Below are 26,665 nucleotides of genomic sequence, written 5' to 3' on the forward strand. Positions count from 1 at the left end.
TAGACACTCGCTGTCAGCTAATCAACAGCAAACACAAACAGACAAGCACATTAGTCAGTGCATCTAACGGTGAATATACGCGTATTGGAATTACCATAGGCTGAAAGTACGTTTTTAATGACGAAATGCATAATATACCCCTTTGATTGGTTGAGCGCAATGCAGGGGCGGCACTCAAAATAACTATAGTAGCCTATCATTACACCACTTAGGACAAAACGGTATTTGGAAAGGGGATGACAGCGAGCTGAAGTTGGCTGTAGGAAAATACTACAGCCTACAACTTAGCCTGCTGTCAAACCACAGAAAGTAAACAAAACGTCATCTTTGGAGACGGCGCAGTTTCAAGCTAGAGCTGCAGCTAATTCACTTAAGCTTATTTCGCTGGCAGGGGCATTTGCTAGATATGGAAATAAGCCTACACTACAGCACATTCGAGCATGACTAGCCTAGTTGAGGCTGTATTTCCCAAAGAGTAGAACACAGGCTACACAAAACACAGTCACAAACGACATTGAAATCGAGTACTTTTTATTTCCAGAGCGGAGGACACAAAACCGAACATATTTAGCAGCCTACTGCGTACGGAGAAGAATTCAGTTACTGAGTCCCTCCCGGTGGTACAGCTGCGTGAGGTTTGCCTGCTCATACCTTTCAATCGCCCGTTTTAAGTCGGCGAAAGTAGAGTAGCCAGCTCGTCCTGAGCCGGTGCGCCATTAGCTGTGTAATCATAATTGCTCAAAATCGATCCTCTCAGACACGGCTGTTGCCGACCAGAGCCTTTTCAATACCTGTTGCATGATGGGGATAAAATGGCCGTGTTTGAGACGATCAATTTTGAGCAGTTGCCGAGCAGCGCTGATCAGTGCCTGTTGAAATAATCACCACATAACACAACCGTCAACTGAACATACAGTGCTCTCCATAAATATTGGAAAGAGGAAGCATTTGGTCTTCTTTTAGCTCTATGCTCAAACAGTTTAGATTTGAAATCAAACAATTAATACTCTGAGGTTAGAGTAGAGATTCTCCTTACAGATTTCCCCCCAGCATGCAACAGATATTGAAAAGCGCTGGTCGGCAATTGTTAAAAATGTATCCTCTCAAACACGGTCAGGTGCGGCGCGCCAACTGCCCTAGTTGCGCTTTTTCTTGCGCAAGACGATACGACCTTCAATTTAACCCCCTTACGTTACAGTTAAACAGGTAAAGACTATACATCCACCAACAATGCCAAGGACAATTCTAATGCGTAGGCCTGAGTCTGAAAAGTTTTGAATTTAAGCCTAAATTGTATTTTCCTATTTTTCTTAACTCGTTGACATTTGCAATTATGGATACATTTCCACTCTTTAGCCTGCAAGTTATAGCCTTGTATTGACAGGACTCTTTATTCCCTTGTTCGTCCATGACCCGTTATGGCAACTCTAATTCCAAATGGAGAATGGAGACATATTGAACATAATGATGATCTCATATCATGAAGTGCTCACTATTAAAAACTCACTCCGATATGGGCAGCAGCCGTCACTGCACGTGAATACATATAGAAAACAGCAGTGGGAGCTACACCACTACCGCGTCATACATATTGTAGGTAACTCACAGAGGTGTGTGTACTGTACATAGCCCACCGCCCACTTATGTTGAAGATGCATCCCATGGCAGCCTGTCCTTCTACTGCTTCTAATGAGGCACCAAGTGTCCTTGATAAGTGTGTCTCCGCTATTCAGTCTGTATAGCACTGATGATGGCACCGATGAGCCGAAATGTTTGATTTGGTGTCTGTACTGATATTGCCCTTCTAATTGTCCCTTTGGAAATAATGAAGTTGTATAGTATTGATTTGAATTAGGTTTGTACTTTCTTGCATTTCGCCTTTTTGTGTTCACGTATTGCACGTCAAGTATGTATTAAATTGGAATATATTGTTGTACAGTATCTCGGCTTATAAAGTTAATGATTAAATTAGAGTAAATGAATGTCAAACCAAGTAAGAACGGCGGGGTAGAGCACCTTGCCCTAAGCGGGCATCGAACTCACAATCTTCCGCTTACAAACCGGCCGCGCTAGCTACAACACCAAGAGAGTTAACTCACTTGGCGCAGCTGCTAACGGGCCTTACACAGGGTCGTTACAATACATCTAACGGGATTTACACAGGGTCGTTACAATACATCTAACGGGATTTACACAGGGTCGTTACAATATAATACATCTAACGGGACTTACACAGGGTCGTTACAATATAATACATCTAACGGGACTTACACAGGGTCGTTACAATATAATACATCTAACGGGACTTACACAGGGTCGTTACAGTATAATACATCTAACGGGACTTACACAGGGTCGTTACAATATAATACATCTAACGGGACTTACACAGGGTCGTTACAATATAATACATCTAACGGGACTTACACTGGGTCGTTACAGTATAATACATCTAACGGGACTTACACTGGGTCGTTACAGTATAATACATCTAACGGGACTTACACTGGGTCGTTACAGTATAATACATCTAACGGGACTTACACTGGGTCGTTACAGTATAATACATCTAGGCCGGGTTAGATTTCGCCCTCTAAACCAACTGCCATTTCATTTGACGCACCGCTGCTAGCGAAGAGGTGGCGTGAGAATGGCTCTCACTAAGATGAAGGTCAAACTACTGAACAAATTGAAGGTGAATCATTTAATGATGATTTGTAACATGTATAAATTGAGCAAACTAGTTAGCTCTGCGGTGTAAACAACGTGAAATGTCAGGTAACAACTTCGCTAACTAGCTGGCTAACGAATAGATAACAATGAACAAAGACAACATGAATCCATAGCAGAGCTAGTTAACGTAACTGAAATCGATGGTTTACGCAAGTGAGTTAACTAATGCTGATATCTAACTACCTACTAGCTAGCCATAGCTAGCTATCTGAGACCCGATTATTTCATGCTTTTCACTGGCACTAACCACTACGTTATTGTCCCATCAAGTCACCAGAGTTGCTTGTTTAACAGGTGATATGCAACATTTCCTCTGGGTAGAACCCCCCCTCACTACATTTTAGGCGGCACCCCTCATGAAATATACTTCCTACGCCACTATTCTTGGAAAAGGGTTCAGAATGGATGCCTTGTGATGCTAAGGACGTTCTTGCTCCGGCTGTTGAATCTTCTTCAGGATGTTCTTGGGTTGAAGACTCCATGTGCCCACCCATTTCATCCGATGCTGGCTCGCCAATTAAGTAGGAATTTCACCCTTGTGGAATAAGATCTTGCAGCTCCAAAAGCGTTGAGTCAAGTAACACCTTTATTGTCCAAGCAAAATAGTATTGTACGGTACATAGAGTATACAGGTAATGAAAGGCTGCTCAAATACAACTATATGTTTGAGAGACACATATTTTATAGAGAGTCCCCAAAGGTGTGATGACCTGAATGTGGTGGGTGGTTAAACAGTCTTCTTATCCACCATTCAAGTGGCAGATAGCCGTTTCAGAGGTTGGGGCACCTTATCAATTGTTCCCATATGGTGATTAGACATACCTATTTGATTCCATAATCATTGATCACATTTTCTTACAACATCAAATCCCTTTAGACACTAGTAAGCATTGTTGCCTCTTTTAGTAGTTGACTATCATGTTTTTATAATGCAATCTTTTAAATTAACAACAGGCTCTAAGATTTAGATAAATGGATCTGGAAAAACAACAACATTTAATCTTGATGAAAGGTCAGAAATTCGAAGCGAACGTTTTGAAGTACCCAATTCTACAATTTAATCCGATAATCCAAAATCCAGTCAAGACTTTTTGAAGCCCTGAGCCCAGTATTTCAACATTTTTAATCTAGTTCAGAATGGTCTGGATTCTTTTTTGCTATGAGGATCAGATCTAACTGGCAGATTTTGAGTCGTATAGGGAAAATCAGACAGCTCGATCTGATCCTGGATAGCAAAAAATAATCTGGATGATTCTGTTCCAGATTAAACGTTTCGAAATACTGGGCTCAGGACATCAACATCGGTTTACATTTTTCTCCTTGCCTGAAGCCATTGCAAAAGAAAAATAACATTTTACTTTTACATGGGAACCATTCTATTCAATATAGCTGTAATCTCTGACCTTTTTGTCCAGAATAATCAATGTGTATCTGACCATATCCCAAACCAGAGTTATGCATGTACAGATTCCACATCTGGTATTCATTTTCCATGTTGCCTATTCTGGAATACTGTGCTGGTGGTTATTTGTTTGGGAAATGAAAACTCCCATTTAATGTTTAAACAAATACAAAACAATATAATATAAATCATAAATATATTGAAATAATCCATGTAAAAAATAAGAACATTCTCAGTTATTTTCATATACATATTCATTAACTTAAAAGTGACATTAGTTGCAGATATGCAGGCTGTTGTAGACTCTACATTAACCTTGTGGGACATAACAGCTGCAGCAAGGACAAGTCCATTACTCAGCCTCCTGGTACAAATAGCCCTTGCATGTAAACCATGGCAGGGTTTCAGATTAGTTCACTCTTTTCAATGAACTCAAAATCATCCAAAGAAACCATGCTGACATCGTCATGGAGGGGTAAATTCAGTCCAATAAAATTTAGTCCATTGCAATGTGCAGAATCCATGCACAGATATCCGCTCAACATTTTCTTTTGCCTCTTGACTTCCTTTTCCTGGAATTGCCTACAGGGAGGACAAAGACTAAAATGAACAGATTGAAGGAATCAAATTGCATACAAATGACTTGGCTACAGTATATTGAGTTGGTGTGGCAGAAAAAGAGGCTAGAGGAGAAAATGGACTGTTATTTTATTATGGTTTCAATGTATTATTGATTATTCCCGCCGGGACCATATATACTGAAAAATGTATGCACTCACTGCAATGTAAGTCGCTTTGGATAAAAGCGTCAGCTAAATGGCATATATATATATATATTATATTATTGTATTATTCTGGTTATGTATCATTGAGAGTATAAGGCTGGCTATGGAGTCCTCTTCAGAGTGCTACTAGATGTGTCAGTTGTCTTAAGATCATAGACTCTTCATTAATTAAAAATCAAACATTATTCAGCAAAGCCAGACTGACGATGGACAGTTTACAGGAAGCATAATAAAGCCATGTATTTGTTAGTAGGTTAAACCATCCCTTTTGCTCTTTTGGTAGTGGTCTGGTAGCAACACAGGGGCATGGAGGCATATGAAGCACAACGACAACACAACTCAAAGACATGAACCCCCTTCCAAAAAGGATGAACACAAATGACTATAACCAGGTCTGCATGGTGATGGTGTCTCATTAAAGTTGAAAAAGCTATAACAACAACAACAACAACAATGTCTGTGTGAGATTGGCATGGACATGTAGAACCAACGATAGTATTAAGTGTTCAACAGTAACAGTAACTTAAGTATTTATCAGCAGGATCAATCTCCTGCCTAGATCCATGCCAATAAGAATCCATGAAGACGAAGCAGAGAGATGAAGCACACAAAAGTGGATTACCTTGAGTTATAAAATTTACACCCATTGAAAAAAGGACAGAGTGTTAAAAGCTGGACAAGACACAAACAGGTTAAACTAGTTTAGACCAACACGTCGGTTATTTGCAATTATGCTTTTGCACTGATGGGGTTGATTGAACTGATGCTCCCACTTGCACCTGTTAGTTTGCCACCAAGCCGTTTGACCTACCTCACTGCAACACACACCCCTTTTTACGTTTAGTTTGTCCACTTCCAGTGTCACCTTGTGTTTTAGAGATTCAGAGAAAGACGGAGAACAAACTATTTGATGATCATGAAAGGACTCAAGGCAGTGTAAAAAAATGGGAGGTTTTTAAAGATATGTACACAATAATAATCATACATTCAAATGATAAAAAAAAAATATATATATATATATAAATGTATGTAGTACATTCATTGAAGTCTCTGGAATCATAGGATTCACAGGTAAAGTGAGAGACCCAAATCATAAAAAACATGCCTCAACAGGACATAAAAGTATAATGTAAAATGCAGTAAAACAAAGAATTGGGAAAGATCTCCCTCTCAGATACTTCAGGAGACCACACTTCCAAACATGATCTTTATTAGAATGAGTAAATACATTACCTTCATGACTCTTTTTATTTCTTCTAAAAAGCTTCTGCCGTTTTTTAGGCTCTGGTTCCAGAGGTGCAGACGCAGAGGCCGGCAGAGGCTCTGATACCGATGATGGCAGATCCTGCACTCCTCCTCCATCTGGTACGTCGTACGCCTCTACACTCTCAGCGCTGATTGAAGGCTCACTACCGTTGGTCTCTTGGTGGTCGTTACTTACGCCCTCATCTTGTGCAACCATTTTCACCCCTGTGTTCCCTTCTTCCTCACCCCCAGCCTCATCTTTCCCCACAGTCTTTACTGTCAGGCTGCTGCTTTCACCTCCACCGTAGTCTTGTCCATCTGTTTTTCCCACCGTGTTGATTTCACCACTACCCTTTGTGTCTATGTCCATATCAGTGACAGCCAGTGGGGGGCCTCCGTTAGGATGACCTTCCTCCGTAATGTCCAACAGCTCCTCCAGCATAAACTCCTCTGTGACCAGGTTGTGGTGGCAATTCTGGATAACCTCAGCCAGGTCTTTGTCTGTGAAGGTAGGAGGGCTTCGGGTGTCATTCTGGACGTCCACCCCTGACACCCCCTGGGTTGGTGTGTTGTCCGTTGGGAGAACTGGCAGATACTTCCCTACGTCCTGAGGCTCAGGTGGTGGTGGCTGGATACGGCTCCGTGATATAGGTGGTTCTTCCTGGGGTCTGTTCTGTGTCAAACCTGGTCCTTGTTTGAGCCCATTCTGTGACACAGCTGGTCCCTCTTGAGATGTGTTCTGTGTCAAACCTGGTTCCTGGGGTCTGTTCTGTGTCAAAACTGTTTTTTCTTGGAGTCCATTCTGTGACACAGCTGGTCCCTCCTGAGGTGTGTCCTGTGTCAAACCTGGTCCTTCTTGGAGTCCATTCTGTGACACAACTGGTCCCTCCTGAGGTGTGTTCTGTGTCAAAACTAGTTCCTGGGGTCCATTCTGTAACACAGCTGGTCCCTCCTGGGGTCTGTTCTGTGTCAAACCTGGTCTTTCTTGGAGTCCATTCTGCAGCAAAGCTGGTTCTTCTGGGAGTTTGCTGAGACACTCGTCCACTCCTCCTCCTGTGGTCCTCTCCTCTGCCAGTGGCTGCGAGGGACTGGGAGAGTTGGGGTTTTCTGATCCTGTGGCACCTGCTTCTTCTTCTACAGGCTGGACACTTGATCCTGGAGGGGGGGGAGAAGTTTGGTTAAATGGGCAAATCTGGTAATTGGTACACCAATTTTCAAATGATAAAAGAATATTCTTGAAGAACAAATTCCAGTTAGTTCAACTGTCCTACCCCATCAGAATCCAAAATATAAGCTTGTTTTACTCCATTGTTTGTAAACAGTGTTATTGTAAACAAACACTATCACATTAAAACATGGCTAAACTATCATTTTGATCTCATGGATGGTCAGTCCTTGCATCTGATCAAAATTTGAGAGTGGTTACATTTCTCCAGCCCCATCCCTCAGCTGTACCAATAAAAGTACCAGGGCGACCACTTTGTTGTTGCTGTCTGAATCCCAGATTCAAGGGGGGTAAATTGTTGTATGTGTGATTTGTATTATGTACAGTACATTCATTTGTGTTTGTTTTATTGATGTGTGAAGCAGCAGCACTTAACTGTCCAAGACAAACTTCCCGCCAGGGACAATAAAGTTGATCTTATCTTATATTGCCCCTTTAAAGTACTAGCAGAGACAGAAAGAGCAGACCTACTGCCCCAGACCTTCCAAACCAAGGCGCTCATCTATGTGTAACATTTATTTTCAATGTATTTTCATCATTTTTAATCACTCTGGCAATTGACCATTGCAGGCATAAGCATAAATATTATTATATATTACGGTGACCAAGCAAGCACACATTCTGCGATAACACCTGCTTAATGACAAGAAGCATGCACGATTGGTGGCAGCAGTGCAAAAACACAAATGGGAGCACAGAGATGAATCAGCGCGTAGCCAGGTTTTGGCTCAGTGCAGGCATGCAGGAGTACGGCTGGAGGCAGGACAGGGGCCAGAGTCGACTGGTCCTTACCAGGCTGACTGGTATTCCTATGAATTTCACTAGAGGGGGGGCTTTCCGTTTCGCACCTGGGCCGCAACTTTCTGAGGGAGAAACCTTTGCGGATATCAGCCAGGAGGTGGTCGATAATACAGCCATCATCCTTGGGCGGGGGGGCTTTACGGACTGTTCAGAGGAAGGGGGGGGGGGGGGGGGAGTGGCAGATGGGGAGAGACAGAGACTTGTTAAGACACTATACGACTGGTAACTCTGTTTTTCATTAGTCTGAATACAAAATATGGTTGGATTCATTTCACACACAGTGCACCTGAGGAGCAAAGCGCACAACAAAACTCACTTATTTTTCCATTCTCCCCCTTCTGCCTTTTGGACTCCTCCTCTGCCAGCTGCTTCTTCCTTTTCTCTGCCTTAGCAGCCTGCTCTTTGCGGGTCTTATTCTCCTGTGGGTGTAAATAAAGCAGAGGAAAGAGAGTACATGAGGCCTCTTCATAACTGAACAATAACTCCTGTCTCCAATAGGCTACTGAAGGAGCATTAGCCCAATGGTCGTCACCCCACGGAATTCCCTGTATCGGTGATGAAGTGCTCCTCTGACCTTTAAGGCTTTGAGGAAGAGTCCTCGGAAGGTTTTGATGTTGCCAAAGAGCTCCTCCAGAGATAGCTGGTTAGCATCCTCACACAGATAGAGTGCCAGGTCACCCTTCTTCCTGTCAATCTCTGAGAATTGCTCCTCCAAATCCCTGCATGCCTCCAGGCTTTCCTTTGGGAAGAAAAAATAACTCTTGCTGAAAAGAACACTTGAACATGTTTCTACTGTACTTAACCCTGAGTTGAAAAGCAACCACATGTAAACTGATAATATTTGAATACATTTCATATAATTTCACTGGTTTATGCAGCAACATCCAGTGTGAAATGTACTTATACCTCAATGATCTTGGTAAATTGCTGTTTAACATCTTCCACAGAGTTGGAGACTTTCTTTACTGTTTCTTTCAGTCGTTTGAGTAAGGCACTGGCCTCTGAGTGGATGGACTCCAGGTTGACTCTGAAGGAGAAACATCAACATTTTAACTTGAAAATGTTAAATGTCACGTTTGCTCCTTTGCAGACCTTCCAAGGGGCTCAAATAAAACGTTGTAGAATAGAATAAGGTCTGTCATACCCTGCTGCTTTTTCACAAATCTCGATGTCATCAGGGAGGTCCAACAACTCTGGGTGATTCAGTTCTGCCTCCTGTAAACGACATGGCGGGTAAAAACATATTCATGAGTTCAAACATGATTCTACATTTTTTTTGAAAAGCACAACAGTTCTCATGCTCAGGAGTGTGCAACATACTCAACAATGCACACAGCCCGGTTCTAAGGGTGTACCTCCAGGATGTGATGGAGCAGGGTGATACGGCTCTTATTGGCCTTGGTCTCAGTCAGTTTGAGCAGGGAGCTGATCTTGAACCCCTCAGCATTCCCCGTGTGACTGCCCTGGGAACAAGACACACCCATGGGTTAACCAGAGCTCTTCAGACTACATGTCGATGGTAGAAGTTTTAAGTGTAGAGAGCCATCCTTGAGGAAGTGCAAGTGTTCTCTCTTACATAGTTGAGGAAGTTTCCCACACCGAGGATGAGCATGCAGAAACTGGGCATGAGAGTGCTCACTCTGAGACCTGAGGAAGGAAACACATCATACCAAGGCATTTATTATTTCAAAAACAGGCAAACTGACTTTAATTGGGTACACCTAGCCTTTCCTACATATGCAACAATCTCTTCTTGATAACATACTGTACATCCGAGGACTTTCACACTGTTGATATGTCAAACAAACAAAACAGTTCATATTGAATCTCTGTTAGCACATTAGTGGAACATTAGTGTTTATACAGTGCAGTTGGTGTTGACTTACACTGGCAGGCTGCTGTCACCAGCTCAACTTTGGGCTTGAGCATGTCCAGAACTGAGGTCGTCTCCTCACACAGCAACATACACTCAATCCTCAACTGGTAACTAGAGAGAGAGAGACAGTATGAAGAGAGAGAGAGAGAGACAGTATGAAGAGAGAGAGAGAGAGACAGTATGAAGAGAGAGAGAGAGAGAGAGAGACAGTATGAAGAGAGAGAGAGAGAGACAGTATGAAGAGAGAGAGAGAGACAGTATGAAGAGAGAGAGAGAGACAGTATGAAGAGAGAGAGAGACAGTATGAAGAGAGAGAGAGACAGTATGAGGAGAGAGAGAGAGACAGTATGAGGAGAGAGAGAGAGACAGTATGAGGAGAGAGAGAGAGGTGGGGGTGACTAGAGAATGAGTAACAGCTGGGGGGAGGACAGAGAATTAACTAGGGAAATTATCAAAGGACATGCAAGGGGTTTTCTGATTCTGTGAAACACCATACAGCCAAAGAGGGTCGCCTCATATCCTGTGAGGCGCCCTCTAAACCGAAAGGAGAGGAGGCAGGGGAGTTACCATGGGACAGCCAGGAGTGAGATGTAGAAACGGTCTACATTGGCCAACTTGTTATTTTCTCCCTGGAAGGACTTCAGGTTTTCAATCTAAATTGAGGCCATAGACACACGTTTTCATGTTAGATAAATACAGTGTCTTTGCATGTCATACAATTCTTGTAACATCGGAGCCAACATCTGAAGGTGATGAGGATGAATACAGATGATGACTAGCACTGGGGAATGGGACCTGGTACTCACCTCATGTTTCTCTGGCAGGAGCTTGAGAAGCTGTTTCAACACCTCCACATCAAACTTAGTCCGATCTCCACTCTGAACCAAAGCCACAAATTCCTCATTTGAGCTGGAAAGAGGGAGAAGCAATCAAACAAAATGACCTAAATAGGAAAACAATAACATCGATGATACTTGACACAGCGTAACGCTAATTAGCTTACCATTTGAACTGCTTTAGAAATATGTTCAAATTCAAGTTTTTCTTTGCGTCAATGAAAGAGATCTGTGGAGAGGTGGAGAGAGAGAACGTCTTTTGTTATGGAGGTTGTTGTTTATTCATCATTCATAATGAGCCATGTTTCTCCTGCATGTGCTACAGAATGGAGAACTGTACTGCGGGCTGTCCAGCGCACCTCTTTCGACTCCTTTTTGACAGGTGCAGCTGCCCCCTTGTCTTTGTGCTCGGCCACCGGGAGACAGAACAGCTGCTCGATGCTGCTGTAGTCGGGCTCCCGAGGAGTGTCTTTCTGAGCGGAGGTCCACATGGAGTGACCATCTGTGTGTGTATGAGAGAGGAGGGAGAGAGGTGGTAAAACAAACCTGAAATTACCTCAGAATATTCTCTTGTACAACACATGATTTGCTCCCCCCTCTTGAAAGAAAATAGATTGTTTCTGAAAACACTCGGGATGTGGTTTAATTTCGGTGAGAATGTTGACAACAATGGTGTCCCGCTCACCAGTGACAGCCCGGAGCTTCTGCCAGTTGAGCTTCTTCATCCTTAGGGTGGGACAGCGGCCTGCATTAGAGGCTGCAGCAGGAGCACTTCCCAGGGAATGGCTACTCTGAGCCACCACCATGGCACCCATGCCAGGGGGAGGAGGAGGTGGAGGTGGCAAGCCTGGCATGCCAGGCATGGGCGGGGGTGGTGGAGGCCCTCCACTACCCATCCCTGGTAGTGGAGGTGGAGGGGGAGGAGGAGGTGCGCCTGGAACACGGGGGGGCCCCATCCCTGGTAGAGGAGGGGGTGGAGGTGGTGGTGGTGGGGGTGTTCCACCTCCCATGAGGGGCAGTGGTGGAGCAGGGGGTGGGGGTCCTGTCGCACTGGGAGGGAGGGGAGGCGGAGGAGGAGCACCCTGGCAAGGTGGCATGAGGGTGGTCTTGGTCAATCTCTCTTGGTCTCCGTCCATCAGATCGGTTTGAACGGCCTTGTCCACCCTCTTGGTTGGCTGACCATCCACAACATGATACCCAGTGGTCCTGCGCTTGGAGAACACCAAGCGTTGCATAACCTTCTCACAGGAGTCCATCTTAGCTGGAGCACAACACCACACACATGCACAAACACTGAAATCACACTCAAAGACCCTCGCTCTAAAAGCTCCTCTATTAGGGCAAATGCATCAAATGCCATATTAACATCATCCATCCATCAATTCCATTTATCCTATCCAGAAGTAATATCATTCATATTCTTACAGTATGCCCACATGCTCTACACTACACCAACTCCTTAGCTAAACAGACAGTAGCATGTTGACTCACAGTCCTGGGACAACAGTATGGACCGGTTAGCCAGGGCCTCCAAGGCCAGCCAGATGTCTGCCCTCTCAGGCTCCAGCAGCAGCAGTGCCTGCAGAATGGACAGCAACTGCAGGGACGATGGAGAGCTGCTCACCTGGAGACAGAGGAGGACAGAGGGGACACAAACCCTGAGGTTCTTGACCAAGAGGTTCACATGCGCCAAGAACACAAGCATCTAAAATAATCTGTTTTTACACTGTGTGTTCTACTGGCTATTCCTTATATACCGTACCTGGTATACGCTCTAGATAGAGTGCAAGAATGCATTTTGGAACACAGCCAATGTGTCCATTTGCATGTACTTGTATAGACTACATTCCAAAGACAGAGACAGGACTTGTGTTGATGCAGTAAAAGGGGATATGTGGTGTTTTGACAGATCAGCAGTGACAGATCAGCAGTGCTCACTTTGTTGAAGAGTGTGGTGAACACCTCCTGGTGATTGCTCATGTCTATGCCCCCATAGACCCGCAGCATCTCATCCTCATCCTCAGCCATGGCCTCTTCAAATGACTCACACTGGATGATCAGGTCCTCATCCTCCTGCTCCCTGTTCATAACGCGCGCGCGCACACACACACACAATTTCGATTCCATCCGATTCCATGTTTAAGAGCATATTTATGACACAAAACAACAAACGTCCCAGGAAGAATAAGGGCAAAAAAAGCTCACCTCAATTTGGGCAGTATGTCGAGTAGTTGCAATCCTGCAGAACAAATATCAAACACGCGTTAAATGTGACAAAATTTAAACACGGATTGCCCCACCATTTCCCTCCACATCCCTGATATTGTACAACGTTGGAACAATACTGAATATTATAGACTTCGCCGCATGTGGTGGGCGTAAATGCGCCGATTGCAGGCGAGCGATAACTAATTCGGAGTGAGTAATCTAACCAATTATCTGGTAGTGCCGCAGGCGTGAGGGACAACTTTCAAAACGAAATAAGCTATTATTTATTAGAGTGAAAATACAACATGTGTCGCCGCATACTTACTCAAAGTGGCTACACATCTGTTATAAAGACCGAGATCATTTGCATCTGCTGAAAAAGCTTCTGCAGACGCCCACTATGAATTCAATCAATCAATTTCACAGCAACCTGTCGTCAAAGTGGATGTTCTCAGTCGCCTGCAGCGCTGCTCAGAGATCTCTCTTTTGTTAGAAGTGATCCCTGGTAAGTTTATCTATTTTCCTGACTCATGCATAATGGCTAACAAATTGTGTCAAGGACAATAGCATTCTACTAGACAGTCGCAAATTAATTTATCTTCGTTTTTCTCCGATGAATATCCAACGTAATTTGGGGAAAGCCATAGCATTTGAAAACCTGACTGAAGATCATTCTGGCTGTAATTCATTTAAAAATGTTTTCTTACATATGAATGTGCAGCCTATGGTCATGGACCTTTGCACAATATTCAGGTGTTTTGGGACAAAGATTGGGGACAGGCCTATAGTTAGAAGCGCCTGGTGACAGATTTGTAATGTAGCTGTGGCAGATGACCTACTTTCCTCTGCGTTCCCACGGGGAAACCCATTCTCATCAACAATTTGCCACAGTTTGACCTTGCAGATGATGATGAATCTCTGATAAGAAGCCTAGCTGAGAAGTGATGACATTGTAGCGAACGGCGGGGTAGAGTAGCTTGCGGGTATCGAACTCATGACCTTCCGTTTACAAAGCGGCCGCGCTAGCTCCAACACAAAGACAGCTAACTTCCTTGCGGGAGCTGCTAACGGGCCTTATACAGGGTCGCTATAATACAACCAATGTGCTGTACCGATGAACTCCTTGCGCAGCTTGTCTCTCTGTCGAAGGTCATCTGTCCCAAAGATGAGGGCATTGATAACACTGAGGAGGGTGACCATGTAGGGAACGTTGTCTGTGGCCTGCAGCTCATTCATGATCACGCTGAAGCGATACTGCTGAGTCTTCACACCCTAGAACACCAAATGAACACATGAATAGGTGTCATTTGATATTGACTGAATTGAAGTATTGTACAGGCAACAAAGGATGTAATGTATATGATCTCTTCTGGAGTCTCTCACTGTGTGCAGTTTATCAAGTGTATAGTATAAGACATTAAGAGGGGAGAGCAACTATGGCTGCTGGGGTAATTGGATAGAAAAAAAAGAATATATATATATAAATACTATAAATAAGAGGCTTTAATGCTGAAAAAGCATAGTATAGCAATCCTGACTTCCTGGATCTCTCACATTTGATCTAAATTATTTCAGACATTTTCAAACACAGTTCATGTTCTGCCGTGATTCTTCCTTTTCACAAATGCCAGTAAACACGTGTAAACAATGGTATATTCATAGCCCCTGCCTATGAGCGAGTCCTAGGATCCCTATCCTGTATGAAACTTGCCTTATAGTGGTCCAGGGAATCCAGGGCCAGACGGTAGCCATTGGAGGAGAACATGCTCAGGGCAGCCAGGAGCTCAAAGACCTGCTTCTTCACCATAATGTTGGAGGTGTCCAAGGCTGTAGAAACACGGACAAAAATGTCACTTTGTGTAATTTTTGCCTTCATAACAAATCATTCCCCTCTTTCTCTCTCTCTCTCTCTCTCTCTCTCTCCCCCCGTTCTCCCTCTCTGTTCCTTGTATGACGTTTTGGCTTTTTTCGGCAACGTAACCTGAACTTTGCACCTTTAAGAAGTACTGTTAAGTTAAGTGTGTGTGTATATGTCTGTGTAAAGATGCGCAATCTATATCCCCTCACACTTTGTGTCACACTGTCCTAGAAAGAACTCCCTGAAGAACTCCTTGTCTGTGTGAAAGACTCAACTTGGCTGGAATATGTTTTTGTACAAATCAATGAGGACTTTCCACGTGAGGTATTGGATGTTAGTCATTTTAGCTTTGTCAACTGATAGCTGGTAACTGATACCTCATTGCTCCTCCTTAAATCTGTTTGTGTGTTTTGTGGGGGTAATTTGATATTGAATGGCATAATGTCTGAATGGAACCACCATTCTTATCATAAAGCATTATGTATGTGCTTTTGTGCTGATTGTATGGCTATTGCATTTCATGAGGCTCATTTGAATCATCATCATTTGAATCATCAACACTTTGTGGAACATTTAGTTTGGGAACATTTGGCCTCATCACAGTGAGAATGATGCCACTGTTTTCTTAAATGACAAACACTGTTTGTGTGCTCGTGACCAGATGCTGTCCAACCTTGGGAGAGCTTGCGGATGTAGCCCTCATTCTCCACGATGAAGTGGATCCCCACAGAGGAGTTCATGATGGCACGCACACAGCTGACGCAGGTGAGCTGCAGGAGGGCGTCGGCTATGCGGGAGCATCCCCTCCCAGAGAGGCGGTCGAGAGCCTCCAGCAGCAGGTCCAGCCCACTGAGCTCCAGGAACTGAACCATCCAGGACTGGTCACTGCCCTCCAGGCGACGCTTCAGCCCAGAGTAGTTGACCATGGTGGGCACCTGGAGCAGCCGGATGCACAGCTCTGGATCAGCGCTCTCCAGGTTGGCCTCCATCTGGGAGTCAGTATCTTGGGAGGAGCCCAGGTGGCCCCTGACGGCCGCCCACTTCCGCTTCCCCTCCGAGCTCACTGACATGGTGATGATGGGCAGAGGGTCTGTGGAGGGAAGTGCAATTCAATGTCAGTGTAAGAGTACCACAGTTTATTTTTGTTTGATAGAATATAATGCATTTTTAACACCTTTTTAAATTTGTTTTATTCGAAACCTTTTTCCATAGGTTTATTATAAAGTGCAGAAATGGGAGTAAAGATAAGCCTATTATGCCATATTCGGGACACACACACACACACACACGAACGAAAGTGTGACCTTCAGACAGGCCTCTGTGCATATACAGTACAGGCCAATCGGTCCACTTTAGAACAGCTTCAATGCTATCCTGATTAGAGGATGCAGACCAAACCATGGAGGCCTTTATCACACTGGAAAACATTCATAGGAAATGACAACTCTGCACATTTGGGGACAAGTGAAAGATATGTCAGCAGTCCTATCGTCACCAGGCCTGCCAAACATCCACACTTAATCCTGCATGAAAGGACAGAGACTCGCTGTCAGCTAATCACCAGCAAACGCAAAGACAGGCACATTAGTCAGTGCATTGTCAATGGTAAATATTATGATGTGGAAATGCTTTATATTTAGTATGGCCAAAAATGCACTTTCAGGATGGTTTTTAGGTCTGAATATGGCTGTGAAGAATCATGTAGCCTTTTCACAGTAACAGATCCAACTGTAAACAGATGACGATGATGATGATGATGATGATGCGTAACACACAAAAGCAGTCATTGTGGAGTGAATGTCATTCCAGAGACGAATGATCAATTCGTAAGCTCACTTTCTGGCCATGGAGCATAATCTGGCACTGACATGAACGCACACATTGATCACACAAGTGCCCTTTTCTGGCACAGCTTCAGAACAGCTCCCTTCTCTTAGCAACAGTACCCGACCCCGCCCACTCAGAACGTCCAGCGTACCACTCTTACAGGCATAACAGAGCAGGGATTCAGACTAAAAAAGGTAAAGACATTCTCAGAAATCTAAAAATACTTCATCTGTAAAGGGGTTTGATGGTCCGGCAATCTACTGGACAAAAGTAGGGATTATCTTCGTCCTGCAGGAACCCCATTAGTTATTTCAGATTTGGCAAGGCTAACCTACACAGATGAATCATTGGATGAGAGATATAGATGGCTATACACTGCCGTACCGTGCGCGGTGTTCTGAGAGGGATGAAGTCTAAGTCTCCATCTGTCTCTGTGTAGACAATACATGGCCTCACTTAGGAATCTGGGCTATTTCAATGATGCCTCTGTAAGGCATTTTACATAAAAGGCTCTCATAAAACACACTAAAGAAAAATGTAATTTACATTTACAATTCTCTGCGATGACAATGAGGTTCCTCTCGAGGACAGAGGGAATGAACATGGCACAAAACTTGTAACGGATTGTAAGCTCCTACAAATTGGATTTCTGTTCGCTTCACAGTCAAGTCACTATTAATTCAAGGTAACATCCGAAAAGAAGGAGCCTCTCTTCATTACACTTAGAGGGATTTGTCGACTTCAGCTGTGGCCGAGCCTGATTCAGCCTGACTTACACAGCCAGTGGTTGAGTGTTACCGTGGCAGCCAAGCAGACAATGCCCTTTCACAACAGGCCTTCTCATCCCCCTTCAAAGAGGTCTGTTCATTAGCTACAGCATGGAAGGGAATGTCTCCTGCTTCACTAGTTGCTTTCTGAGGCCTAATAGGATTTATTCCCCAACAACGATTTGAACACCTTCTCTTTGAGATCTACAGTGTCCTGAACTGTACACACAGAGTTTTTTAATCCAGATAATTCTGTCACATTAGTCAGTCATGGGGAAGTACATACAAAAATGCTATGTCATAGTCATGATCCCTAAACCCCAGTTCCCTTCCACAATTGGCAAAGCATTAGAAGCATAACAGGGTTTCGTTGACAAGAAAGCAGAACATTCCAACATGGGCCAGGAAAGGGAAGGACTTTCCAGGAAGGGCAGGAAGCACAAGACAAACATGCTGCCACAACAAGACATGTTCCTCTTATTTGAAATGTGATTTCCCTCACATGCTGACCTGTCCTCAGTTGTAATGAGATTCTGTACCAACAGCTGAGAGGTTTCATATTCAGCCATAGGTCACCCTCATCAAAAGGGAGAATGGGACATTTTCTATTGGCTTATTGCCTCTGCACATTCTTCAACTTTAACATCTGACCTGATCTCTGGGACAACTCCCACAACACTCCCACAAATGATCTGCCTGCATGCAATGAGCCTACAATCATGTACTCGGGATGCAGGAAATGTACATTCAAACAACCCAAAGTGAACCAACCGGCTATTCTTGTGTTAACTGCAAGGCTCTAACAGGCTCTGACATTATCCCTCTAACAGGCTCTTACATTATCCCTTATCACAGTGTAGGTGAACATACATATGTCTGTCTGCACTGGTTGAATTTTAGTCAACATAACTAGTAAACAATCTGTAATACACAGTTGGGTGGGGGGAAAGTTGAGGCCCATGAAGATTACGTAGGGATGAAAGTATTTCACTGGAATGACATCAAATCCTTTTAATCACTACTAAGCATTGTTGCCTCTTTTAAGTATTTGACCATCATGTTTTTATAATGCAATCTTAACCCAAGTTCCTAATTAACAAACAGAGGCCACTGCAGGCTCTAAGATTTAGATTTCCCCTTGTTGTTTGGGCATCAAAACGTTTTTGTTTTTTTCTCACTTTGACATGGAACCGTTCTATTCAGTATAACTGTAATCGCTGACGTTTTTGTCCAGCGTAATCAACGTGTATCTGGTCATGTCACACTGTCTGGTATTCATTTTCCAGTAGCCCACTGGTGTCCTGCAGTTCCTCCCGAACTTTCCCCCGTAACTATATTAATTGACGCTATTTTGAAGTGACCTAATGTATGACTTCAGAGCTGATGTGCTGCTCTAGTCTCTCTCAGTCTGGGTCTGAAGATTTATTTGGACCCATTTCCCGTGGCTTTAATCCAGATTAGTCAAAAAAAGGAATGATGTCCATATGCCACGCCAAGGCCTTGGGATTGGTAAATAACCAGAGCCCCGTGTAAACAAGGCTGAAGTCTCAAACTGAATTAGATCTGTGTGTATAAACATGCCTTTGGCTGAACTGATGGAGTAAGTAAATAGGAATATATTAGAAAGCAAATCATAAGTGTGAATGAGTTGTAGATAGTTTTTTTATTATTTTTTTTGCAATTATCCATTTGGTATCATGAATGACATCAAATTGCAGGTAACCCATTTCTGCATTTGTTAAAAGGGGTCAGGACTCCATGTAAGCTGTACTGTCCTGCATCCAAGCCTTCCTTTCTATGAGAAACATACATTGGATTTTTTCTCTGTCCCCTGCATGAATGACTGAAATGACTTATGTTCAGATATTCATTCATGGTCTAAATCTGGATGTTATAATAGGTGAATGGAGGATAATTGTTTGTAAAACCCTCGATGCATTGCATTTGATCCAGTTTGATTCGATGGTCAGATGTTGTCTTGCTGTGGTAATATATGTTTGAGCGACGTATTACGCAGTTGGATTGCTGTGGGAAGATATTTGTGAGCTAAATTAGGGGATTCAATGTTTTGAACCGTGTCCACTTTGCGCTCTTATCGGCTCCGATCTTTGAGTCACAGAGGGGGGGGGACATAACGGGAAAACTGGTCATCTTATAATGGCGAGTTCGGGTAACTGATTAAGACAGTGTAAACGATTCCCCTCAGAACATACAGTATTACAAGTATTTTAACCTATCGTCTAAAGTTCCTATACCGATGCGGCTAAAGACAATTCCTTTCCAAACGCGCGTCTAGCGCATCTGCCTTACCTGATCTTATGCCATAAATAACCACTTGGAAGAATTTCGCTCTTCGGTTGCGTTCAGATAAAAGCCCCTTTTCCAGCCTTCAGACGCCTTTATTATTATCTCCCTTTTTACACCACCTATCCACTATTTGCACAGAGCAGACTGAAGGGGAAAGGTTTGGTGTTTTCAGTTTGATGGTCCTCCCCCTCGTTTCCACATGAGTGATGATGCTGCAGGCACCGCTGGATAGCCCCGCCCACGCCCCGCGCTCAGCTGGAACACTGGCATGTGGTTTCAATGAAATTCCTCTTACATTCCATAAAACTTGCTTATCAAGTGTGTGTAGAATGGCGATAATGGGATTATTGCTCGAGTCGCTTTTGTTTTACCTGATGGGGATAAAATGAACAGGCCTACTATCCACAATGTGATAACAGATCAACAAAATCAACAAAAGACTTATCTTTTCAGGGTTAGGGTCAAGGTTGTGCCTTATTGATGTCATTACCTGTTTTTGTTTTTTGAGTATCATTGTTGTTCAAGATTCCCCCAATCCAGTGTCTCAGATCATGAAAAATGCATATAGGTCTCTCTCTCTCTCTCTACACAGGCTTCTCAGGCTTGCTCACAAAAACCTTGTCTAACTAAAGAGTCCTGTAGCCATCTAGGTGGCTCCAATGCAAAAGTGGATAATCTCCTCTGTGTGCATCATTGTCCACCTGTACCAGTCCTGGAAAGTTAGATATAGGACATTTATTGAGTTGTCTGAATATGGGTTTATAATTCAAATTCACACAACGTATTTGTCATTGTTTATGTAAAAGTGTTAAGTTACTAGTTTATTTTCAGATGCATTGGGAACTGCGATTGAATACAATAGCCTATTAACCAAACTTTAGTCTCAAAGTTGGCACCAATCATGAAGATAATGATGCAAACCATGTTACAGTGAATCACATGAGACAGTTTCTCTCCTGTTAATAATAAAAAAATAAAAATAAAAAAAAAGCATTGTGACTGGCCCCTGGTCTGAGCATTGATTACTTTATCTTATGATGACTGATGGATAGATGATTCACTTACAACAAATACATTTGTTTAAGTAAGTCGCTTTGGATAAAGGCGTCTGCTAAATGCCATAAATGTAAATGTAACATTGCTGCTATCATTACATGTAAATCACTCGCATTATAACAGCTCTTGATTGTCTTGACCGCTTCCTCTATTCTTTTGACATTGGTGGTTGTTTCCAGTCAAGCGTACACTGTTTTCAAGAAGATTACTCACAAGGTTAGAAAGATAGTAGTTGTAGGTAGCCATGTCTGAGATCTGCATGTGGTTTAGCCTAGTCTTTTGACTATCGTTGCCATGCCACAGAGTGATAGCCTGCTCCCAGAACGGGACTATCCTTTAGGACTAATTTGGGGCAGGATGTGACTGTCATTTCCCCAAGGATGTTCCTGACATGCTCAGGGTTTTGAGGCGACACCACCATTTTTAATCCCCAAATGCGTTTGAGAAATGGAGCGCTAAACTGAGAAGACGTGTCAGGAGGAGTCCGTTAGTCCTCTTATCCCCCCCGGCCTTTCAGGAAATGCTGCAACAATGGATTATCCAGGAAAAACTGGCTGCATATCCTCCATTATTGCATCAGCCACAAACCCACTTCTGCATATCCGAAAGTGAAGCTGTTATTATGCCAAAGCACATGATGTTGAAGGCCTACCATCATTGACACTGTGGACTTTTTCCCAAACTTTTGTACATCACCAAGTCAGAATAATGGCTTGGTAAATATACATATAACATTGAAAGGGTGACGTTTATGAGGATATATTTAGATTAATAGTTTGTTTCTGAGGATGTGATCATGAAAATTACCAGGATATCAGGCTATTCGTTTGAAAGAAAAAAAACAACACCCTTAACACAGTACATGTTGGAAAATAAGGTCACATGTTAGGCCCCTATTTAATAACTACGAACTACTTTAATAATTGCATACTGTATGGAGGTGAGCTTGTGTTATCACAGGAATAATCTTCCTGATTCCACTTGTGTAATAACTTACTCCACTTGTGTAATAACACAGCGTGTGTTACCAAAAATACTGTTGTCATTCAATTGGACTACATAATTTATTCCACAATAAACATTCACAGGAAAGACAGTAAGGTTTAATCCTCTTTGCGCACACTGTACCCCCAAGAGTTGAGTTGTGCTATTGAACTACACTTCCCATCGTCCATTGCGAAAGACCCATTGGGAAGAAGTACATCCGAGTTGAAACGTCAAACCCACATGCTGCTAAAACAAACGTTAACATTACGTTTATTCTAGTATTATTTTGTCCAACACAATAAGAAAATGTCAAAAAAAACGAAAGACCTTTTGCAGATGGATCTGTATGGCTTACTTGGTATTGAAATCTCTGCGACAGCGAAAGAGGTATGTGGTGATGAGAACAAATTGCTTGCTAGCTACATGTTTTTAATACAAGCTGGTAAACCAGCTAGCTGGCTTGCTTGGTTCCATTAATCTAGCCATGGACAGTAAATAGTCATCTTTTAAAATAAGTATTACTAGTCAAGTGAGTTGGTTGCTTTGGTGTACAACACTAATTGGACTAATGATTATTGGTCCAGCAAGTGTCCAACGGTTACTAGCCTATTTGACCAGCAAGCAAGCTGCTATTATTGGTAGGGTTTTGCTAAATAGTACAGCTAGCTAACTATTGTTACAGCTAGTTATGCCCAGTCAGCTCACTAGTCCAATCCTTTGCCACTTCATGTAGGGAGATGGGTATCAGAGGTAGTTCAGGAGCACTGCCTGAATCACAATCAGCTATAGCAAATACCCTCAAATGGCCACTAAGTGGCGGTAGAGCGCCATCCGTAATTATAAGGAATGAAATTGTGTTGCCTTTTTGACTATAACAGCAGGTGTAGCTCGTATGTTTTTTGAGAGGGTGAGGGTTTCACGCCAGCGAAGGCCAACAACTCCTGGTCACGGTACCAAATACAATTTAAGGGCTTTAAGGAATAGACCATACCCCATAACTAGTGATTGTGCACTTGCACGCATGTTCAGGGGCTCTGTGTGTCTGTTGATTGTCTGTAGGGCTGCTAAGAAACCTGATGACAAGCGAGGTCATTCGTATGATTACTAAGCCGTCATATTTGGATCATATGTTTTTGTTTGTAAATAAAATATGGCACTGTAATCTGCATGTTAAACAAGTATCATGTTTGATGGCTTGCTCAAACACAAGGCTGCTCCACCTAATTGAAACCGAATGTAGCCTGAATGACATTATGTGCAGACATGGATATTGGGTTTGCTCTGGGAAGATTCCCCACTCCTCTTCGTCCCATTTTCCCAGCCGAAAGCCATCATCCATAGGAGATGCATGTGTGTCCCCAAACCAGCCATTTCTTCATGACCACCTCTTTGCTGAGTTTCCAGCTCCTAAAATCCGCAGGCCAGAGGGGAATTAACATTTTTGCCAAATGGAGGGAAGAAGTTAATTTCTTAATTGGATTTCAAAGTCTCATCCGCCCCAGAGGAGTATGCTGGGGAAGTTAGTGGTTGCGGCTTGGGCAGAAAAGAGTACCCGCAATGGGGGAGCCTTGGTTCTGTGAGGTCTGCTGATGGTCAGGGGAGATAGTGAGCCGCAGCGCGCGCAGTGGACCGTGCAGTGCGTGGGGAACTTTACGAGGCTCGAAAACCGAGCGGCGCAATCTTACGAAGACAGATGTCAGCGGATTAGCACCCCCTGCTTCTTGGTCACAGTTGTGTTTGCCTACCGCTGCTCTACCGGGACTACTGCTGTTCATCATCGGGAGGGGAAACAAAACCCCTCCAAGAGCATGTTAATGTGGGCTTAGCCACAGCTTGTAAACCATTCTCTGACGTAGATCTGCTTCCTGCTACTCCTCCTGGTTCGAATTAGTCTGTTGTTATCTCTGGTATTGACATTCCTCTCGTCTTGGTGTTGCTGATATGAAGGCCAGAGAGCCAGTAGCTCAGGACCTGTGGTGTATGGACATCACTGAGTGAGTCATTATGTGGAGATGCTTTGCGGCAGATTGCTCTGCAGTGTTGTGTAGCGGGCCAGCTATAATTTTTTTCAGCTCCATGCTCATGCATGTCAGTATGACTAAACCAGAGGTGTTTTTCCACAACCGCAGGGGGCAGAAAGATGGGGGGACAGTTTAGATTAAGGCTGTTTACCAACAAAATCCAACAAAGCATATGCTGGTATCGCTCCCTTGGCCGACTACCTTTAAAGGGAAACTGAAGCACAATAGCGCCAACCTATAGCCTGATTGCTTCCTTATATGGACGTACTCTAGGCTTAGCTGCCTATGTACAGACCGCATTCACAAGCAGCTGTTTATTTTTATTTTTTAAAAGGTTATTTTTTTGTGAGTGGGGCAGTCCCATAATATAAAATATATATATATTTTTTTTTATTGGATAGAGAGAGTGAAGAAAGACAGGAAAGTAAGGAGGAGAGGGTACATCAGCAGGGCACGGGCCGGATTCGAACCCATGCCGACATGGGGCGTATGCGTGTGCTGTAGGCCGTGGTGCTGTAGGCCGTGGTGCTGCAGGCCGTGGTGCTGCAGGCCGTGGTGCTGCAGGCCGCGGTGCCGTAGGCCGCGGTGCCGTAGGCCGCGGTGCCGTAGGCCGTGGTGCTGTAGGCCGTGGTCTTCCTGCTCCCAGCGTCTGGCTGGTCACCTGACTGGAGGAGGCTGAGGTCTTCCCGCTCCCAGCGTCTGGCTGGTCACCTGACTGCAGCAGCCGTGGCTGAAACCAGCTGACTCACTGTAGCTGTGGGAGCCGAGGGGGGGGGAGCGGTGAGTGGTGAGTGACCCCCCCTGCCGGGCGGGCTGCGTTTCACTGTGATATCCATGCAGAAGAAGAAGGGTTTCTCAGGAGGCCCTTGGCAGGCCCCACTCAGGCTAATGATATCACTGTCCCAAACAAATGTTCCTGTCAGGCCAGTTAGACTCGCTCGGTGAGCATCTTGGAAACTGAACCGCGATTCCATCTTACATGCGTACACACACACACACACACACACACACACACACACACACACACAGTCTCCCCCATTCTTGCTGCCCCGTCTTCTTTTTCCCTTTTCTTTCTCTCTCTCTCTCTCTCTTTGTACCCTTCCTCTCCCTCCTTCACTTCCCTCCCTCCCTCTCCTGGTTGCATGCTTTGCTTTTCCTCCAGCTGATAATGTTCTATAAATGCCAGATCATTGTAATTAAGGAGGATGTTCCCCATGGCATAGCAGGCAGCTAATCAGCCACCCATGTGGGCCCTGCTGGGGCCTCGCTGTGGCTGTACCGGGGCCAGTTGTCAGCTGTAATCGGCACCACAGACTGGGGTAATGAGGACAAGATGTGTGCTTGCAGTAAAGACCGTGGCAGGCAGGCAGCGGGTGGCAGTGGGAGCCTGATTTCACCAGGCCCCGACCATTAGGCTACTGTACAGCGTTTAGTACTCCTGGTGATCTAACCGGCCCGCTGCTGCGTAGGAGGGATGGATTGTAGCCCAGGCTGAGGCTAGTTGGTCTTACGGTTCACAGGGTCTGTTAAGAGGTCGCCCTCTTTATAATTGATTTAAGGTAGCCACTGTTGAAAAGGGGTCGTGAACTGTCGAGGGGTTAAGGGGAGGAGGTTCCTGGCACTGGTCTGGGCGGTGTTATGGAGCCCCAGCGACCCCCGCTGGCTCCCAGCGCTGTAAAAACCCTGGAGTACGTCCTACCTCTGCTTCAGCCGTGTTTGCACGCATTCATCAAAATGAGCTGTTATTAGCGCCGAGGGATCTCTCCCTACTGCTCTCTCTCTCTCTCTCTCTCTCCCTACTGCTCTCTCTCTCTCTCTACTGCTCTCTCTCTCTCTCTCTCTCTACTGCTCTCTCTCTCTCTCTCTCCCTACTGCTCTCTCTCTCTCTCTCTCTCTCTCTCTCTCTCTCTCCCTACTGCTCTCTCTCTCTCTCTCTCTCTCTACTGCTCTCTCTCTCTCTCTCTCCCTACTGCTCTCTCTCTCTCTCTCTCTCTCTCTCTCTCTCCCTACTGCTCTCTCTCTCTCTCTCTCTCTCTCTCTCCCTACTGCTCTCTCTCTCTCTCTCTCTCTCTCTCTCTCCCTACTGCTCTCTCTCTCTCTCTCTCTCTCTCTCTCTCTCTCTCTCTCTCTCTCTCTCTCCCTACTGCTCTCTCTCTCTCTCTCTCTCCCTACTGCTCTCTCTCTCTCTCTCTCTCTCCCTACTGCTCTCTCTCTCTCTCTCTCTCCCTACTGCTCTCTCTCTCTCTCCCTACTGCTCTCTCTCTCTCTCTCTCTCCCTACTGCTCTCTCTCTCTCTCTCCCTTCCTCTCTCTCTCTCTCTCTCCCTTCCTCTCTCTCTCTCTCACACACACACACACACACTCCATCTCTCTCTCCCCCTCCCTCCCTCCCTCCCTCCCTCATCCCCCACCTCTGCCCCTGAGCCCCGTTGCTGTCCAGGAGGTGAAAATAAGGGCCTCTTTCTCCATGGAGCCAGTTAAAGGGAAATGAGAGAGGGACTCTCCTTGGGATTCCATTTGACTGATGGTGTTACAATTTTAAGCCTGGATGCTTTTCACCAACGCAGATATTTGATGACTGGCTTCTCTGTCGTTGTCCAGTCACAACATCTGCCACGTTTACGACAGACGCAGAGGCATGTTTATCTACGTTAGCTGGATGGTGTGATGAAGGGATGAAGACTAGTTCACCATGAGTTGAGGACATGGGCTGACCTTTGGAGACTGGTGTG

At 44.4% G+C, this 26,665-nt stretch overlaps 2 protein-coding genes across 2 annotated transcripts in view; one reads left to right on the forward strand and one right to left on the reverse strand.

Moving 5' to 3' along the window:
• Positions 1–3,311: 3,311 nt before the first annotated feature.
• LOC310814423 (inverted formin-2-like) lies at positions 3,312–20,009 on the reverse strand. The gene is made up of 23 exons (XM_083683834.1): positions 19,874–20,009; positions 15,643–16,059; positions 14,823–14,938; positions 14,224–14,383; positions 13,109–13,142; positions 12,842–12,983; positions 12,395–12,527; positions 11,589–12,164; positions 11,263–11,411; positions 11,071–11,132; positions 10,874–10,976; positions 10,635–10,720; positions 10,078–10,178; positions 9,768–9,838; positions 9,547–9,654; positions 9,336–9,406; positions 9,098–9,218; positions 8,766–8,930; positions 8,508–8,610; positions 8,183–8,335; positions 6,154–7,320; positions 5,732–5,785; positions 3,312–4,717 (listed from the first exon to the last, which is right to left on the reverse strand). The coding sequence occupies exons 2-22, from the start codon at positions 16,037–16,039 to the stop codon at positions 5,733–5,735; spliced, it is 4,071 nt and encodes a 1,356-aa protein (XP_083539960.1). The 5' UTR covers positions 16,040–16,059; positions 19,874–20,009; the 3' UTR covers positions 3,312–4,717; position 5,732.
• Positions 20,010–22,150: 2,141 nt separating this feature from the next.
• dnajc17 (DnaJ (Hsp40) homolog, subfamily C, member 17) overlaps positions 22,151–26,665 on the forward strand; it is a 37,478-nt gene continuing 32,963 nt past the window's right edge. The window contains exon 1 of the mRNA XM_083683595.1: positions 22,151–22,300. Within this exon, the coding sequence (XP_083539721.1) occupies positions 22,220–22,300 (81 nt within the window). The 5' untranslated portion in view covers positions 22,151–22,219. The remainder of the gene's footprint in view (positions 22,301–26,665) is intronic.

The sequence above is a fragment of the Argentina silus genome (assembly GCF_951799395.1).
Source record: "Argentina silus genome assembly, chromosome: 13".
NCBI lineage: Eukaryota > Metazoa > Chordata > Actinopteri > Argentiniformes > Argentinidae > Argentina > Argentina silus.